At 43.1% G+C, this 18,448-nt stretch overlaps 1 protein-coding gene across 2 annotated transcripts; it reads left to right on the forward strand.

The window, feature by feature from the left end:
* The first annotated feature begins 162 nt into the window (after nucleotides 1-162).
* LOC308584740 (putative lysosomal acid lipase/cholesteryl ester hydrolase) lies at nucleotides 163-18,448 on the forward strand. 2 transcript variants are annotated; one of them, XM_081189754.1, is made up of 10 exons: nucleotides 163-432; nucleotides 5,849-5,957; nucleotides 6,897-7,014; nucleotides 9,563-9,761; nucleotides 11,193-11,302; nucleotides 12,387-12,523; nucleotides 13,384-13,530; nucleotides 15,391-15,462; nucleotides 15,579-15,650; nucleotides 16,448-18,448. In XM_081189754.1, exons 2-10 carry the CDS (start codon nucleotides 5,856-5,858, stop codon nucleotides 16,679-16,681), a joined length of 1,191 nt encoding a protein of 396 aa, XP_081045880.1. In that variant the 5' UTR covers nucleotides 163-432; nucleotides 5,849-5,855; the 3' UTR covers nucleotides 16,682-18,448. The 2 variants fall into 2 exon arrangements, with proteins under 2 accessions (XP_081045880.1, XP_081045879.1); XM_081189753.1 differs by lacking the exon at nucleotides 163-432 and having other exon boundaries at nucleotides 5,814-5,957.

An 18,448-nucleotide genomic window follows, 5' to 3' on the forward strand; every position in this document is an offset into this window, starting at 1 on the left:
GGTCTCCCGGGGAGCTCCCGGGGAATTCAAAGGGACTCGCCTCCTCGTAAATGTGCTCATGCCCGCATGAGTCACCACCACGGGAGGAGCACCAGCTCCTCCGCGCGGACGCCAGAGGAAGAGGAAGCCCATAAAGGCGTAGAGGCGGGTTGCCCTTGACGCTCGGCGGCGCCATTACCGACTCCAGCCCGCGCTCCCTCAGCCTCGCCCGCTGCCTCTGCCAGCCCCCGACCACCGGCGCCCAGGCCTCGGCTGGGTGGGAGGAGGAAGAGACGCGGGTGGGCATTCTCTCCCTCTCCGCGCGCTCTGATTGGACGGCGCGCGTGGCCTGAGAGGGACAAGCGAGGCTTGGGGTTGGCTGTGCCGCGCGCCCCCTTTTGCCGCTGAGGGGAAGAAGCCTGGATTGCAACTCCTTCGTCCCTCGGCTTTCCGGTGAGTGGCTTCGCTTCCCAAGCGCACAAGGGGCGAGGAGAGATGCTGGGGCATCGCCTGAAGGAAGGCCGGGTGGGAGAGTCAACAGGGCGCCTCTTGTGCATGGTGCTCCGCGGCCATTGAAGTCCGCAGGATCTGAGCAATTCCCTGGGGCTATAAGCAAAGGTGGCGCGCCAAGACCTGGAGGGGAACGGAAAGTGGCCCAGCGACTCGCGCAGGGACGCTCCGGCCCGTCGTGGAGGCGAGAGGAGCCTCCTGTGCGGTGCTGAAGGGCGCCCGTGGCCTGCACGAAGGGACGCCTGTTGCTGGACCCTTGCTCGGGTTGGGGGGATAGTTGCCAGCTAAAGCTTTCGGGACGGGGGGTTGGCAGGCCCTCCAAGTGTCCCTCTTGCCCAGGGACAGTCCCGGGTTGGCAGAAGCCCTCCCCGTTTCTGATTGGGCCCCAGAATGTCCGGCTTTCCCCTAGGAAGCCCCTGTTTTCATCGGAGAAATGCTGGAGGGTACGGGGTGGGGAATGGCGATATGGACCAAAAGGGAATTGGCAACAGCAAATAAGGCAACACCTAGAAAGAGGGAAAGTGGCAATGACAGGCTGTCCCTTCACAGCACCCCTGCCCCCCATTGGTGCTTCTGCATTGCAGGGGTTGGACTAGATGATCCTCAGAGTCCCTTCCAACTCTACAATTCCCCCTTGCTGGTGGAGTGAACTAGCTTCTTTAACACTACAGGTCTTCCTCTTCTCCCCCCACCATGCCTTGCCCTCAAGTGTGTGTCTTTTTGTTCTTTATATGCTGCATAACGGGCTGAAATGAATCACAAATGAATTACTGGCATGGAGATGGACGTAACTAAGTGGTTGTTTTACTTGGGGTGGTAGGAACTTAATTTTGCTGCTCCCATTTGGCATCTCCCTCCTATGAAACCTTTCAGTCTGTTACTCAATAATGGGTTGCACTTTAGATTAGGACCCTTTAGCTCTTGCAGTTTTAAGTGGTGAGATGGTGCTTGAAAAAGATTAGCTTTCCCCCAATCTTCTAGCTGCATATTTTGGGCGTGAAATAGGGGTACTGATATACAGCACAGGCCACTTGTTCATTCTAATCTGCAACCTGAAATCCGTTTAAATTTATGCCCAGTTTTCTCTTCTTTCTGTCTAGATGGCCAGCTAAAAAGGGACAGCAGTAGAATTCAAGAGTCTTGTGGCACTTCAGAAAGCTTCCACAGATTTATTGTGGCAGAAGCTTATGCGGCAAGGGTAGCACATACGATGCTCTCCAGACGTCGTAACGACTACCACTCCCATCAGCCCCAGCCAGCATGGCCAGTGGCCCAGCATGATGGGAGTTGTAGTTCAGCAGCTTCTGGGGGACACCATGTTGGCCACCCCCATTCTGTGGACTAGAAGCCACTTCATCAGATGCAGCAGATCTTTTTCAAGTTTTGAGAGTTGTGCAGAAGTGGGGGTTTTCTCCGGTTTGCATGATAAGAGACACCTGCGTCTGATGAAATTGCCTCTTCTGAACAACTCTGAAAAGTTTTGCTATACTGATAATTCCTTTTTTTAAAGGTCTAAACAAACACATAAGAAAATGGTGCACTCCTAAGAGCCCTGATCCATCAGCTGAAGACTGTAGTTCAGTGGTAGAGAACAAGCTTTGCATGTAAAAATCCTATATTCAGTCCTGGGCATCCGCAGGTAGGACCAGCGTGGGGAAAGCCCTGCCTGAAATGCTGGAGAGCCACTAGTCAGTATAGACTAGGGTTAGCCAATGTAGTGTCCTCCAGATAATGTAGGACTACAATTCCCATTTGCCCCAGCCAACATGACCAATGGTCAGGAATGATGGGAGTTGTTGTCCAACAACATCTGGAGGTCACCAAATTGGCTACCCCTGGTGTGTGCAGTAATAAGCTGGATTGACGAATGATCTGGTTTCGTAAAAGGTAGCTTGACAGGTTTCAATTATATATGGGATATATAACTTGGGAGAAAGGAAAGAAGCTCTAATTTTGTAATCAGAGAATACTTCATGGTCCCAACTCTGGGTGCTGTAGAAAACTGGGTAGAGCAACACACAGTACCTCTCTTCTCTGCAGTGTTAGAAACTGAAATATGAAAGCTAGGAGCTAAATGGCACCTTAAACGTAGGTTATGGACGCCACAATGGAGTGTCTAGGCACACTTTTTTACAACAAGAATACAAACCTGAAAATGAATGAACTGCAGCTAAAATCTTACGTTCATTTTTCACATGGTCTAGTTCTTCCCCTGCCCACCCCCCTTATATTCTTAAGAAGGCCCCTTCTCCTGGCTAAAGAGAGTGAATGGAATGGGGAGGCAGAAAAAGGTTCTTCTTTCCTTCCAGCAGTGGCAGTACTGTGCCCAGAGCTCAGAAACTGCTCACATTAATGAAATTCCCTGTTGCAAAATTCGCCTAGAGCAATGGGAGTTTCAAACACTGCTCCTCTGACTTCCCAGTGTAATCCCTGCAGCTGTGCAGAATGTAGTTCATTTTAGTGACTTTGAATATGACGGTTATTCCAGGGCAATTAAGAGAGAGAGAGAAAGTGCTGTGCTGGAATTGACAACTTGTTAACCAGGTCCTTCATGTATAAGAGCAGTTTCATCTGCAAACATTAGCCAGTGCTGATTCTCACCTTCATGCCCAGAAATACTTCGCCTGCTGGTTTCTACAGATCACAGCAGTTGTTAAACTTTCACAGTTAAAAGGCACAAGGACAGGCCAGACTGGTTATTCTCTGGTTAGCTGATAACTTTAGCATGTACAGGCATATGTACTCCCCAACCTTGTGATTGTTTCCTGTGTCAATTTGTCATGTTTTTGTTGCTGGTTTTTAAGCCTCTCCAGGTCCTTTTGGGATTTCTCTTTCAAAGTGGTTTCCTCAGTGAGCATTGCTAAGGTAGTTAGGGTTGTGGGAAAATACTTATTTTCCTACTTCTTAGGAGACAACCAGTATAACTCCCTGGACTGGCTGTAGGATGGGGATAGCTTGACCAGTGTAATCCATGCATCGGTAACATTTGTAAGCTTTGAGGCTGGATTACTGAAACCTGCTCTGTGTTGGGTGGCCCTTGGGTTTGGGATGTCTGCAGGTAACTCCTCATTTGCTTCTTCAAGGCCTTGAAAGCTGAAAGCCTTTCACAAGAGACAATTCGGCTCAAAAGCTGACTAAAACTTTTTTAAAAAATCTGTGATAAAGAAAGTTACCTGATCTACTGGCCTTGCGTGTGCATCTTTGATCAGAAGGTGAAGATTTCTTGGCATGGATGTAAAGTGAAGGGGGAAGTTCTCATATGCTTTACACTCTCTGTGCTGCTGCTGAAGGCAGGGTAGAAAAAAAGGAAAGAAAAGTTTGCAGTTTAATATGATTAATGTTAATATACCATTGGCTCTCTGGGTGCCTTGACTTTTATGTTATCTTTCCCCTTGGCCTTTTAGCTAAAACAGGCTTTGTTTAGCTGATCATAGAGCAGTTTCAGGAAAGCGTGATTGCAATGAACTTTATCTTCTCTCAGTCATGTGCTGTTAAAAAGCATGTGGGGAAACTGCAGAACAAGGACCGCCATAGTCACAGATCAAAGGCCAAACTCAATCATGTTTTGCATGTCATATGGGGGTGGAGCATATCTCCCTGTCTTTTATCTGAAAGATAAGACTCTCTCATTGGACAGAGAATGACAACTGCAACAATATTACTATTATTTTTAAATTCAGTATTTGCAACTTTTGAAATTCATCTCTCTCTTGTTGATGATTCAAATTATCAAGGAAATAACTTTTAAAATAATGAGTTTATATAAAGCTCTTGTAGAAATGCCATATATATATACATATTCTGATATATGCCAGAAGAGGTTTGGCTATAGGTGATAATGGCTTCATATTCTGGCTTTGTTTTGAAGTCACTATCTATAGTTTCCAGGCTTTCACATAATGGAAATCTCTTGTTAAATGCTGGGTCTTGGCATGCTTTGTTGCTTGTTTAGAGGGCACAGCAAAACAACAGGGAGATGGTCCTGCATGTGGGTGCACACACACTGGTTTATTATGTCAGGGTTTCTGGCACAGCATTATGTGTGGGCATGGCTGATATGAAAGGGAGCAAGGGATGATCTTTTGATTTAAGACAAAGTGTGTTAAGCTGACACAAGATTACTATCATGTGGTGGCCTCCACAGGTCACTGGAAAATTTCAGAAGCAGATCCGCCACACCAAATGATTGAATGGTGACTCCTTTTTCTGGTTGCACATGTCAATAGTATAGCATCTAGAACAAGGGAAGTAATAGTGCCACTGTATTCTGCTCTGGTCAGACCTCACCTGGAGTACTGTGTCCAGTTCTGGGCACCACAGTTCAAGAAGGACACTGACAAACTGGAACGTGTCCAGATGAGGGCAACCAAAATGGTCAAAGGTCTGGAAACGATGCCTTATGAGGAATGGCTAAGGGAGCTGGGCATGTTTAGCTTGGAGAAGAGGAGGTTAAGGGGTGATATGATAGCCATGTTCAAATATATAAAAGGATGTTATATAGAGGAGGGAGAAAGGTTGTTTTCTGCTGCTCCAGAGAAGCGGACACAGAGCAATGGATCCAAACTACAAGAAAGAAGATCCCACCTAAACATTAGGAAGAACTTCCTGACAGTAAGAGCTGTTTGACAGTGGAATTTGCTGCCAAGGAGTGTGGTGGAGTCTCCTACTTTGGAGGTCTTTAAGCAGAGGCTTGACAACCATATGTCAGGAGTGCTCTGATGGTGTTTCCTGCTTGGCAGGGGGTTGAACTCGATGGCCCTTGTGGCCTCTTCCAACTCTATGATTCTATGTCAAGTTGATTCAGCCTTTTCAATAGCTGTTGAAATTCAAATGATCCATTTGGCATGCCAACCAAACAGGAATATTCAAAGTGTCCTTTTTCAAAACCCAAATACAGTTGACCACTATTATCTTAAAAGAATAACAATCCGTGTGAAGCCACCTGATAAGATGAGATTTGGACAAGATATTTGTTAATTCATGACTTGTCCCTTAACCATTACACTGAGACAGCACACCACATGTAAAGTTTTGTTAAGCCAAGGCTGCAAACCTGGACCCACTTCTTGTAAAGTAAATCACATGGAACTGCCTTCTGGGTTATGCTGGATCTTGAGCAAGGCCAAAACCAATTATCTCTATTACAGAGGTGTTTTCCCTGTAGGAAAGCACTGTTCATTCGTAAAAACTGTTGGTCTTACTCTTCAAAAGCTGCTTTATGTACTGTTTCTTTCTGTGAAACGTGTGCGCACATCCTTGACTGTTCTCTTTGTGGATTTCACTGTAAAAGTATTAATTTAGGTTTGTGGAAAAGTAGTCTTACATATGTGTACTGAAAGATGAATTTGTTTTCATGCAGATCAAGGATGTGGCTCCTCATAGTCGCGGCGAGTTTGATCCAAGGACTTGCAACTTCAGAAAACTTTGTGAGAAGACGAAATGTTGACCCTGAAGCTACTATGAATATTGTAAGCCCTTTTTATCCTTCTGTGTTGTATCTATTATAGTTAAAGGCATCAGTGGCAATTGGTGCTACACTTGATATTCCTGAAGTTGCATTTTCACTGAAAGTTGGGATTACATGAAGCATGAAAATATTCACTTACTATTATTATTTTTTAGGAACATAACCTTCCCTTCTGATACAATTACATTGCTCAGGGTGACTTACAGCCATCAAAGCAAAACAAACAAACAAACAACAATAATCCCATAAAAGATATAAAGTGACAGCGACAGACTTAGCGGATAGCAGAACTATATGCCCACATTCCAAAATGTTTCTGTCCGGCAAGTCTTGCTCAACACTCTCGTGACCCGCTAACACAGGGATGGTTGGACTTACTGTTGAAACATGCCTTCTATTTGCTACAGCAGCAAGCTTCTTTCAGTTCTCTCTCCCTCCCCCTTCTCTCTCTCTCTCTCTCTCTCTCTCTCTTGTGCAGAGAGAGAGTGGAATCCTGCAAATTTAAGGGAAGGTCTCTGAGTGTGCATATGAGGGCACGACACTGAAAAACCTTGTGCTAAACTATTTGTTAGGTGTCAAACTTTCCCTTGATAATTATTCTTGGGAAAACTGGAGGCTGGCTCAATGAGTCTGTTGCTCAAGTACCTAATCGGATAGCTCTAGAAAGCTGAATTGCCTCAGGAATACTGTTCGGTTTTGCATTAAAGGAGGTCACCAAACAGACTGCTGATTTGGCCACAGCAATAACTTATTAGACTTCTTTGGAACTGACAAATAAACTGATTGTGTAGGACAGTCCTCCTCCCTTTTCTAACTTTGCACCTTTTTGCACACTCCAGGTAATGACTGTCTTCTGTGGAAGACAATTGTCTAGGCCTTTTTACAGCCATTTGCTAATGTTCCCAACTGAATGCTGCCCATTCTTTCCTTTCCCTTCCAGAGCGAAATTATTTCCTTCAGAGGATATCCCAGCGAGGAATATGAAGTGGTGACAGATGATGGGTATATCCTGAGTATTAACAGAATCCCCCATGGGAAAATAAATCAATGGAACAAGGGTGAGTGTGTGTTTTGAGGTAATATATTGTGTGTACACGTAAATGTAAATGTCCCACACTATGCAGAGATATAGATGTAGATACAGAGAAAGAAATGAAGGCTTCTTGCTTTGGAGAAATTTGGCTAACATCAGGTTTCACCAGTGCGAAAATAGATAGTTTGTTTGATAATGTAGGGTTCTTATAGATCTATCAATAACAGATTCTTTGTTCAGCGAAACTAACAGTTACATACTGTTACATATATACATACACACCTTGCTATTGAGCTCACTCCTACAAAATGAATCTGTCCCCCCTCGCCCGCAACCCTTTTACCATCTAAGAATTAGGGCATGAGGATAGAAGGGAAGGCTGTTAAGTATTATTATTTAACTTTTTACTGTTTTTTAAATAAAAAAATAACAGTGTATTTTCAGAGTCTTTTTCATCTTCAGGGTTCTCCCCTCCCACAGTAGCATAATCTGGGCCACAGAGAATTTGCAAGACATTCAGATGAATATTACCACACTTGGAGTTCATCCAAAACATGGCATCATTCTGCCTCCACTGGGACCAGTTTTGCTTGTATGGCTTCATTACATATGCCGGAAGGGCATGGGGGAGCACAGCACTTTCTCTCTTCATGTGGGGAAGTGAAAATTCCCTGCTTCTTTTCCCGAGGGCGTTAGATGTGAAAACATTGTACTTGACTGAGCAGGACTGAGCTAAAGCTACTCCACCCACCCACCCACCCTCAGAAGTTGGATATGAGAGGGTTTTGGTTCAAAGGAGCACAGGAAGCCTTGCTAAGTGAGTGAGGACATAGGCCAGGCACAAGCTCTTGCCCGTCTCCCACCCCCAGTTCTCATTCCTTGATTTGCCCATAGGGTGCTGGCAGGTCTCTTCCCAAGCAGTGCAAGTTTGCTGGCTCTTTTCTCCATTCTTGGAGATGTAGGATAGATACTTTATGTTGATAATGACTGGGCAGCCTGCTATTCTTTTTATTATTATCCATTTTGCTTTCTTGGGTGTCTCTTGCTATCCAATGTAGCAAAATAACATGGTGGTGTCCTTTTTCCTATAAAAGTGATGGTTGCCAGCCAAGGTGTCCTCTTCCGCTTTTGTATTTTGTGGTCTCACCAGTTGCTCAGCAATGTGGGAGGAAGGGCACACAATTGCCCAACATGTTCTTGTTCTTTTTTTCTTTTAAGATTTCAAAAAAATAGGCCATACTAATCGATGAAGTCAAGGATATTTTAATCCTTTTCTGAGCTATTAAAAGAAGTGGGGAAGTGTGGTGGCAGGCAGAAAGGGAAGCTAGAATAACTAGTTCATAGTCCATGTTGACATCAGCTGTTTTCAGTCCTGACGTAGCTGTGAGCTGCGCACCATCTTGATACAAGTGACAGGGAAGTGCATGTGATATTTTTGGGGGTGGTGGGGGGCAGATCTCTTTAGTTGCAAAAGATTCTTTTTGCAGTTGTCACAGATGCACTTGCTTCAGCCATTCACAGAGATTCACTACTACCTCTTCTTTCAAAAAGGGTGGAGATGGTAGCACATCCAGCTCAGTGTCTCAATGCCTTTGCCTCTCTTGTCTGCAGCTTTTTCCTTGAGTAAAAGGAGTTCACTCCAAGGTATGGGGCTAGGACAATCTGAGGCTATTGCTTTTGTGAAGCCCGAGTAAAGGATAGTCTAACAAGTGATGATTTTTGGTAGTTGAGGCACAGGTGGCATCGTGAAGAAAGGGCAGATTGTCTGAGCCTCCTGCTTCCAGTACCAAGCTGTAGCTTCAATGTCTCATTTTCCGCCCCTCTTCCATTACAAGGTTTGATGGGGGGGGGGGAAGCTGAACAAATTATTTGTTTAGCTCAATGGATACCCTAGCGATGTTCAACAACCACAAAAACTTTGTCCTACACAGTTGGTCTGTTCTAATCAAGAGGCAGCAAGTATCTAGGGAAAAGTAGCTCATTTCCCTCGGTGTCAGTTTATCTTGTGGCTGTTTGTGTCAAATACGCTGTCTTTCAGTGTTCAGTGATGGTTCTTGCAGTGTTAAAACTGTTAAGTGGGGCTGTGGATCTGTTTGTAATAAAGGTGCAGGTATAGAGAATTTTAGTACAAGGTATCAAAGTGATGGACGAAAAGGACGTTTTCCCAAAGGACATTTAAGTCTGGTGTTTTGATTTCTCATACCTCCAGATAAAATAAGAGCTGTATTGAGTTGAGCAAAGGTTGGCTATTAAAAAAATGTGTTTGCTCTGCTTTCCACATTGCATTCAGAAGTGATTGGGTGGTATTCCACCAAGTTTTACTCAGAGTAGACCTGTTGTTGACTTACTCATGCTCATTAATTCGGTGAGCAAAACTTGGTTGACTGTCCCCCCTATTCATTCCAGACTAAAAGACGCCACTTGTGGAATTGCTGGCTATGCATTCTCTTTGCCCCGTGTTTATAGCAGGCATGGAATGATTGCATGACTGGTGTTAAAAAATTTGATGGATCTTAGTCTTGTTGGAAGCAGACACTGAAGCAGTAACTTTGCTTAAAACATTTCACTTTCAGGTCCCAAGCCTTCAGTGTTTCTACAGCACGGCTTGCTTGCTGATGGCAGTAACTGGGTGACAAATCTGGACTACAACAGCCTTGGCTTTATGCTGGCTGATGCTGGCTATGATGTTTGGCTGGGAAACAGCAGAGGTAACACTTGGTCCAGAAAACACAAACACTATACAGCAGACCAAGAAGAATTCTGGATGTTCAGGTAGAGTGAAATATCTAAACTTACTTGCATGTTGCTGGTTCCTGGTTTTGCCCTTTAGACTCATGCTCTTCATATTGGTAGTTAAATAAACAATCAAACTTGCACATATTGCACATATGGGGAATTGTGTGCTTGGTTGAAGCCCACAATTGGGATAACCCCAGCGTCAAAGGATGAAAACGGTTGGCAATTCATTTTGGGGCCCAATTTGGTGTGCTCACATTAGTGTTTAAAGTTTTAAACGACTTAGGACCAAAATATCTATGGACACTAGCATCTGCAGCAATGGCAGATGAACTACAACTTTCTGATTCCTACCTTTTCTTAATTTGGTGCCCTTTTCTTAATTACCTTTTCTTAAATGGTGCCCATTCCTACAAACCCTCTTGGGGAGAATGGAACCTCTTGGTAGTTCTGCCACCCTCAGAGCTTCATAAAATGACCACCTGGAAGAGGGCATTCTGTGTGACAGCCCCTAAGTTTTGGAGTTCCCTCCTCATAGAGGTGCACTTAATGTATCTTTTGTTATGTGCTGAAGAGTCATCCTTTTCCTCTGGCCCTTGACACCAGAGGTGTATAATTTAGGACCCACCTTCTTTTCTTTTATTGTAATGTCTTTTAACTGTTCTTAATACTGCATTTTAAAATTGTTGCAGCCCACTCTGATACCTCAGGGTGAAGTGCAGGTAAGACATTCAATATATAATGATGGTGGTGAAAAGCGTCCTTAGTGATGTTAATAGACTTTGGGTGGAATTAATTAGATTTGATGTGGGAGAACATCCTCAGACATGGGCACGAGAGGAAGCAGAGCCCTCTGCTGCCCACTGCATAAATTCTGTTCCTCCTAAATTGACATTTTAAAAAGTTGTTTCTCACATTGTTTCCAGTATTCATCACACTGGGAGAAACATGGCTTTTTCATCTCCCTTTTCCAGCAGGATTTGTCTTCCTCTTCCAGTCTGTCGGTGTTGCGTTTGTAAACCGCCCTGATGATTTATAAGAACTATGGTGGAAGTTTGGTTTGCCTTGTTTGGTTTTCCAGGTGCTGCTATCTGACATCTAGGGACAGCTTGCCTGTCAAAACTGTCACATTTTGGTAGCCACGTGGTTGCTGTGAACTAGGTAGTGACCTTTCTTCATGTGCAGTGAATTGCTCATAATGTGGCATTGACCATTTCTGAACAGCGCTGGTGGAGATATCTAAGGAGGACGAGTAATGGCTTGATTAAAAAAAAGACTCTGCTTCACAAACGTTCAGAGAACTGGGGACTTGATGGGTCTGTGGTGAACTTTGATCTACCAAATCCAAGCCTGTTTCTTCGACTGCATTGTGCTGAGAACATTGCGTTTGAGACTAACAAAATGTGGGTCCCACTGCATATGCAAGTCTGTTAAACATAGGCTGTTTTTTCCCCCTTTCCTTTGCAGTTTTGATGAAATGGCTAGATATGACATTCCCGCTTCAATAGATTTTATCCTGAACAAAACCGGACAGGAGCAAATATTTTATGTTGGCCATTCCCAAGGCACCACAATGGGTAGGTTTTCAGGTTTCTTAAATGCACATTGACAATTCTAATAGCTACAGCTATTTCTTTGTACAGCTGCTATTCCAAATTACTTTTAGGAGGAAGCTTGTTCATAGTACCGCGACCACACATGGTGTCACTGGACACACATTGGAAATAAAAACAGCCATTACTCAATTGTAACAGGAAGCTGCAGTCCAACAAACCCAGGAAGTATTGCATTAAGGCCCATGAGAGAAGGCAAGAAGGGAGTGTGTGGGCCGAACACTCATTCTCAGTCAGAAAAGTCACAGGGCAATAGTAGTAGTAAAAGGAGATTTACTCCTTCCCCTGTACCATCTGCTTTAAATTTGATCTGGAGAGTTGGGTGAACCCAATGACAGTTTCAGGGGGCACACAAGGAGAGAACATTCTGTTGCACAAGGAAAAGTCCTTGCTGTAATGGAATATTTGCCTCAGTGCTATGTTGAATAGAACCTGCAGTTGAATAACCAACACAGTCATATCTTAACCTCACCACTGACTGTCACTTCATGTTTTGTTGATTCTTAAGTTTATTGATCAAGTGAATTTACAGTTACTACACTGTTGAGGATATATATGCAACCGTAAACGTTTTAAGTTGGTCAAAAGCAAGAAAGGGTATTTTCTGTTTCAATGCCCAGGTTAAAAAACTCCATCCATAGATCCATAGAGGGGTGTGCTTGAGTCCCTCTGTTTTAACCTTTATGTGTGCTGCTAAGGCTTTTCTATTTTGCCAGGTTTTCACTCTGATTTCATGTATCTTTCCCCCCCCCCCACTTTTAAATTTTGCCAATGCTGGTTGTATTAGAATTGTTTGCCGCGATAGTAATTTCATAAGCCACTTTGAGTTTATTTATAAATAAAAGAAGGGTTCAGATTTCTTAATGCAAACAACTTCCTTTTGACTTGAAGGTTCTGATTGTAAATGGTTCCACACAGGCCATAAAATACTTCATTGCTTTTGTGTTATGAGAGATCTGAGCTTAAAATTTTGATCTTGGGATTTGTTTGAGAATGCCCAGCTAGCTATATTCATTTCTCTTCTCTTCTTTTCCATCCCACTACCCAGCGTTCATTGCATTTTCAACCATGCCACAGCTAGCAAAGAAGGTAAAGATGTTCTTTGGACTGGCGCCGGTAGCCACCATAAAGTTTTCAACCAGCCCACTAGCCAAGATTGGAGTGTTTCCTGAACTAATGTTCAAGGTATGTAAAAAGGTAAAGGTAAAGGGACCCCTGACCATTAGGTCCAGTCACGGATGACTCTGGGGTTGCGGCGCTCATCTCGCTTTACTGGCCAAGGGAGCTGGCGTACAGCTTCTGGGTCATGTGGCCAGCTTGACTAAGCCACTTCTGGTGAACCAGAACAGCGCACGGAAATGCCATTTACCTTCCCGCTGGAGCAGTACCTATTTATCTACTTGCACTTTGACGTGCTTTCGAACTGCTAGGTTGGCAGGAGCAGGGACCGAGCAACGGGAGCTCACCCCATCGCAGGGATTCGAACCACCGACCTTCTGATCGGCAAGCCCTAGGCTCAGTGGTTTCGACCACAGCGCCACCCACATCCAAAGTATTTTGGACCAAATACTTGCTTGAACCACAGTCCGCAATTGTTGCTGGATGTAACTAAGTACTTGGGAGTGTGCTTTTTCGTTGGCTCTGTACATACTTGAAGAAAAGAAGGAACATACCATTTAACAAAAGCCTGAATGAGTGGCTCGTTTCAAAAGTAAACACATCAGTTGACCCGAGACTGCTTGTAACGCTCTTCAGAACCAAAGCTGCTCAAGCTAGTTGATGCTGCCACTTGGCATCAGGGTGTTGCTGTAGCTACTTTGTACTGCGGTAATGACAATGTCTGTGTTGAGAATATAGTGCAGAATCCTTTTGCCTTTGCGTGTGGGATTTGAATGGGTTTTCTATCCTAAGTGACTGTGTAGAAGATTCTCATAATAGTTTTTGTCATGCTATGTTGTTACTTGTTTTGATTGGAAGTATCCGCAGGAAAACAGACGATTGACTTAACCTAGTGACCTATATACTAATGTTTTTTGTTTTGGCAGGCAATGTTTGGGAATAAGCAGTTTCTCCCTCAGAACAAAGTTATGAGCTGGCTTGCTACTCACTTATGCGACCATTTCGTATTTGATTATCTTTGTGGCAATGTTTTCTTTCTACTATGTGGGTTTAATGAGAAAAACTTAAATATGGTAAGTTTTCTGACTACCTAATAAAAGGTACAGACAATGATCTAAATAATTTGGATGTGTGTGAACTTTTCTAAAATTATTACAGCTTATGCCATCCATATCTTACTTTATCTTGGGTAAAATTTGCTTGAATCTTACAAGTTTCTGCACATGTTGCATTGGCATATTGGAAAACACATGATTGCTTGGGTATAACTCAAAGTTCCATATGTTTCTCTTTCTGTTATGGGATTGTATATTGTAATTTTATGTTGTGAACTGCTTTGAGATCTGCAGATGAAGGGCGGTATACAAATAATAATAAAAAAAAAACAGTGACCCTGGCATAGAACTAAGTTGTGACTGCCCACTTTGTAAAAATGGAAAGGGGGAAAAAATGTTGGTGTGGATTATTAGGTGATCTTCTGGATGTAGTTATTATTATTTCCTTTCTTTTCTACCAGATTTCTTCTTTTCCTAGGGTTACAATGATAAACAATGTGAACAAAATACACTCATGTAGTCATACGATTATGTCGAAATTTTTTTATGCATTTGTAAAAGCTGGAACATAACACAATTCTTATGTTCCAGCTTGTACAAATGCACATAAAAATATGCATTGATCTGTGGCACAATACAGCATTAGAATTACAATGATGTGAAGTGAATGTTTGTAGTTGTTATGCCACACCCTGAATACCAATCAGGGCTGGTGCACAGGGAACTATTTAAGAATGTATTGTAGATCGCAAGCAGGCTGTGGCATTAGGCACTCTTTCCTTGCCACCTTGACTCAGTATGAACATGGTCAAGAGTGCTCCTGAATTCTATTTTAGCCTTTCTCAATTAGAATCCTAGAATGCCCCTTAACTATGATTGGTAGCTATTGGATACAATGTGAAACAAGGGTAGGATTAGTTCACGTGCTAGAGAGGTGAGAGTATGCAATCCCATGACACACCCACAGTTGTTTATTGTCATATCTGCATTGGCCCTAGGGAAGTTGTGCTGGATCATTGGATGAATTATCAGGGCTTTAACATACCTGGGAAGCAAAGCCTTGCTGAACACAGTAAAACTTAATTCTCGCAACACACTCATAGGATTGCACTGAAATAATTTTGCTATGTAATATGTAAAATGCATTCATGTTGTGGGACATTAGTTAAAACTAATGTAGTGGGATATTCAGTTAAAACTGAAATACCTTGCCCTAAGGTAATGTCACTGGTAACATACCATATTTTTTGCACCATAACACTCACTTTTTTCCTCCTGAAAAGTAAGGGGAAATGTCTGTGCATGTTATGGAGGGAATGCCTACGGGTGGCATACCTACAGATTTTCCTCCTATAAAAACTATGTGCGTGTTATGGTCGGGTGCGTGTTATAGAGCGAAAAATATGGTAATACAGTGGTACTTTGGGTTGTACCTCAGTTTTCAAACAGCTTAGTTCTTGAACTACAGTGGTACCTCGGGTTACATACGCTTCAGGTTACAGACTCCGCTAACCCAGAAATAGTGCTTCAGGTTAAGAACTTTGCTTCAGGATAAGAACAAAAATCGGGCTCCGGCGGCACGGTGGCAGCAGGAGGCCCCATTAGCTAAAGTGGTGCTTTAGGTTAAGAACGGACCTCCGGAACGAATTAAGTACTTAACCCGAGGTACCAGTGTATTGAGATTTGCAGCTTGTTTAGAGTGCCAAGTTGATCTCTGTAAAGAGCTGTAGGTAGTTACTATTTTGCTGCAAATAAACATAGAACTGCATGATCTCTGATGCAGTACTTTTGTTCAAATAAACCAAATGGAACAAAAGAAATTAAGTGGCTGTGGCATTTTGTGATGGTTTCACTCAATAATGTTGCTGTTTGTTACAGACTCGAGTAGATGTATATTCAACGCACTGTCCAGCTGGGACATCTGTTCAGAACATGCTGCACTGGGCTCAGGTAGAACCTATACCCTTAATTCTGTTTAAAGAAGCTTCCTGCATATAAAAATAATAAATAAATAATATGTGAAGGTATATGCAAACATTACAAATGCAGCATGCCTCTTTTTTTAGGCTGTGAAGTCCGGGCAGCTCAAAGCCTTTGACTGGGGTAGCAAGAAAGCAAACATGGCTCACTACAACCAGGTAAGAATTTCTCACTCATTTGCGCGCGTGCATGTTGCTTACATAATAGAAACCTGCAATGCAATGGACTCCTAACTCCCATCAGCCCTAGCCAGTACAGTCGTACCTTGGATCCCGAACACTCTGGAACTCGGACATTTTGGCTCCCAATTGCCGCAAATCCGGAAGTGATTGTTCCGGTTTGTGAACGTTCTTTTGGAACCTGAACGTCCGACGTTTCCTATGGCTTCTGATTGTCTGCAGAAGCCGCAGTTTGGTTTTCCAATGTTTTGGAAGTCGAACGGACTTCCGGAATGGATTTCATTCAACTTCCAACGTACGACCAGTGATATTGATAGGACAGGGCTGCCCAACAGGTCTATCTACCGGTCGATCGTGGGCTGTCCCTGGTTGATCCTAGTCGATCCTGCGATCTCCAGCGATAGCCCCCCCAAAAAAGCTCAACAACTCTGATCCCTCTTCCTAAAAAAGTCTCAACAACTTTGACTTATCCCTTCACAAAAAAGCTCCACAACTTTGCTCATCCTCTCCAATGGGTAGATCACTGCCAGTTTATTTATAGTGGGAGTAGATCAGAGTCTCTTGGAAGTTGGACACCCTGTGATAGGAGATGTGGTCCAGCAATATCTAGAAGGCCACAGGTTCCCTATTCCTAATGTAGACTGTGTATACATATGCTGTTTTTTTATCCATAAATCTTTGTTGTATTCTGAACTACAAACTTGCCGTTTTTTTAAAACAAACAAGCTAACTAACTAACTAACTAACTAACTGTTTTCCTACCCCATCCCTTTTAGTCAACACCACCTTTCTACAAAGTAAAGGAGATGACTGTTCCAACAGCTCTCTGGACTGGAGGTCATGACTGGCTTGCTGACCCAAAGGACATTGCCCTATTGATGACTCAGGTCCCGAACTTAGTTTACCACAAGAATATCCCTGAATGGGAACATCTGGATTTCATCTGGGGCCTCGATGCCCCACAGCGCATGTACAAAGATATAATTCAACTGATGCAGAAATATCAATAAGGCCACATCATCCTAGGAGCTGTGATTCTGAAACATTTCTTCAAGAAACTAGCATGATCATGCTGCTTTTTTTTTTGTTTAATCATGGAAAGAAATCCTTCCTTCTTTAAATACGTATTCTCTTATTAACCTGTCTACATGCAGTTTAGTAATACCTCAGGAAATTTACATTTTTGCACTGCTCATAAGTGTTCTCATGCATCTTGAATGGAGATTTTGAGACACAACTTAAGTGTTCTTCTCGTTATGGTAGTCTTGAGGAAAGGAAAAGCCTTGTTGCTAATCTTGTCTATTGATAAGTATCTGAAAGTAAATCTTATCTGCCCAAACTTGTTATGGAGAGCAGGGTGGAGAAATGTTCTGGCTAAAGCCTTGCTAACATCAGGAAGCTTTATAAAATGAGATCTTTGCTCATCCCACTTCTCATAGCAGAGTTAGGAAGATGAGCTGTACTTTTGATCAGCGAGCATGGGTGCGTGTTGTAGGCCTATTTCCAAGTGTGTCTGATAATGCCCGTGGGAAGCTTCCATCATTTGCTGATCTTGGCTGACTCTGCACATTACAAGAAGAAAAAAACACACTGCAGTGGTTAAGTGTTCCCAGCATGGGATTCCTCTAGGGCTCTTTTTTTGAGTGTTGGACCTTATAGTCCACCTTATTCTGAAGTGCATTCCCTGGATTGCTCTGGAACTACTCAGGGACAAATGCTTTATAGCTGTGCCCTTGTGATCAAAGCACAAACTGTGTTCTAAAGCTGGTACTACTTTGAAGATAAACTGGCATGTGTTCAGGAATTAAAATGCATGCCTTAAAATGTGTGACACTGTGTCGCATTGGGAGAACAATGCATGTGACTCTTTCAAAGAGGAGCTGCATCTAGGGCTTGCTTCTGTAGCTGTGGAAATATACGAAAGTATTAGCCTTCCAGTGTTCATTTTTAAAATATGTGGGTGCTGTTCCAAGGTAGCGACCCTGTGTTTTGAAAGCAGCAAGGTACGTAGCACTTATTTAAAGGCTGCCAGGTTGAGCCTAAATGCATTTTATTAGGGTTTTGAAAGAAAAAGAAACTTTCTCCAACAAGTCCTTTTTTATTGGAATACAAGCTCTGAGCATGTGTTATAATGCTGTCCCCAGTGGAACATTGCTCAGTGGTGGAGCACATGCTTTACACCCCATGTTTAACCCGTCATTTCTGGGTAGACCTTGGAAAGACCCCTTTCTGAAACCCTGGAGAACTGCTGCCAACTGGTGTAGGTAATATGGAGTTAGATGGGCTAAATGTTCAGACTAAGGCTGCATCCAGATGTCACTTAGTTATGTCTTCCTAGCATTTGCCTACCTGTGCATTTTTGTGTTTTATGTGATCTTTCACGCAATGCAACAGCCACCTCTGGAAATCTAGTGGATGTTTAGCACTCATGCCCAATGCTAATTCTCTCCAGGAAATAATAATAATAATTTGCAATTGTCTTAATTTGGAAAATCGCTGGAGTTTTGTATTGACAAAATTTGGGGCGCTATCCCAGCATATAGTTCTTTAACCACCATTTAAATAAGCACAACATGGCAGCATATTGATCAAAAAGCCCAAGTTCTAAAATGCAACAGGTGCTACAGTATAAAAGGAATGTTAGTGATCGGGACAGAAGCACTTAGCATTATAACCAGTAAAACTAATACAATAAACCCCATGTCTGAATGCATCCTCAGAGCAAGGTAGCTTCCTATGGCTGATGTTTCACAGGCCAAGCCTCAGTGAAACGTCCA

Source organism: Podarcis bocagei (genome assembly GCF_964188305.1).
Source record: "Podarcis bocagei genome assembly, chromosome: 4".
NCBI lineage: Eukaryota > Metazoa > Chordata > Lepidosauria > Squamata > Lacertidae > Podarcis > Podarcis bocagei.

Bases quoted from the DNA above. Each gene is read 5' to 3' on its own strand.
- LOC308584740 (XM_081189753.1), top strand. From the start codon at position 5,829: ATGAATTTGTTTTCATGCAGATCAAGGATGTGGCTCCTCATAGTCGCG. The intron at 9,762-11,192 runs GTAGAGTGAAAT...TTTCCTTTGCAG, and splicing joins GAAGAATTCTGGATGTTCAG to TTTTGATGAAATGGCTAGAT. The intron at 13,531-15,390 runs GTAAGTTTTCTG...TGTTTGTTACAG, and splicing joins ATGAGAAAAACTTAAATATG to ACTCGAGTAGATGTATATTC.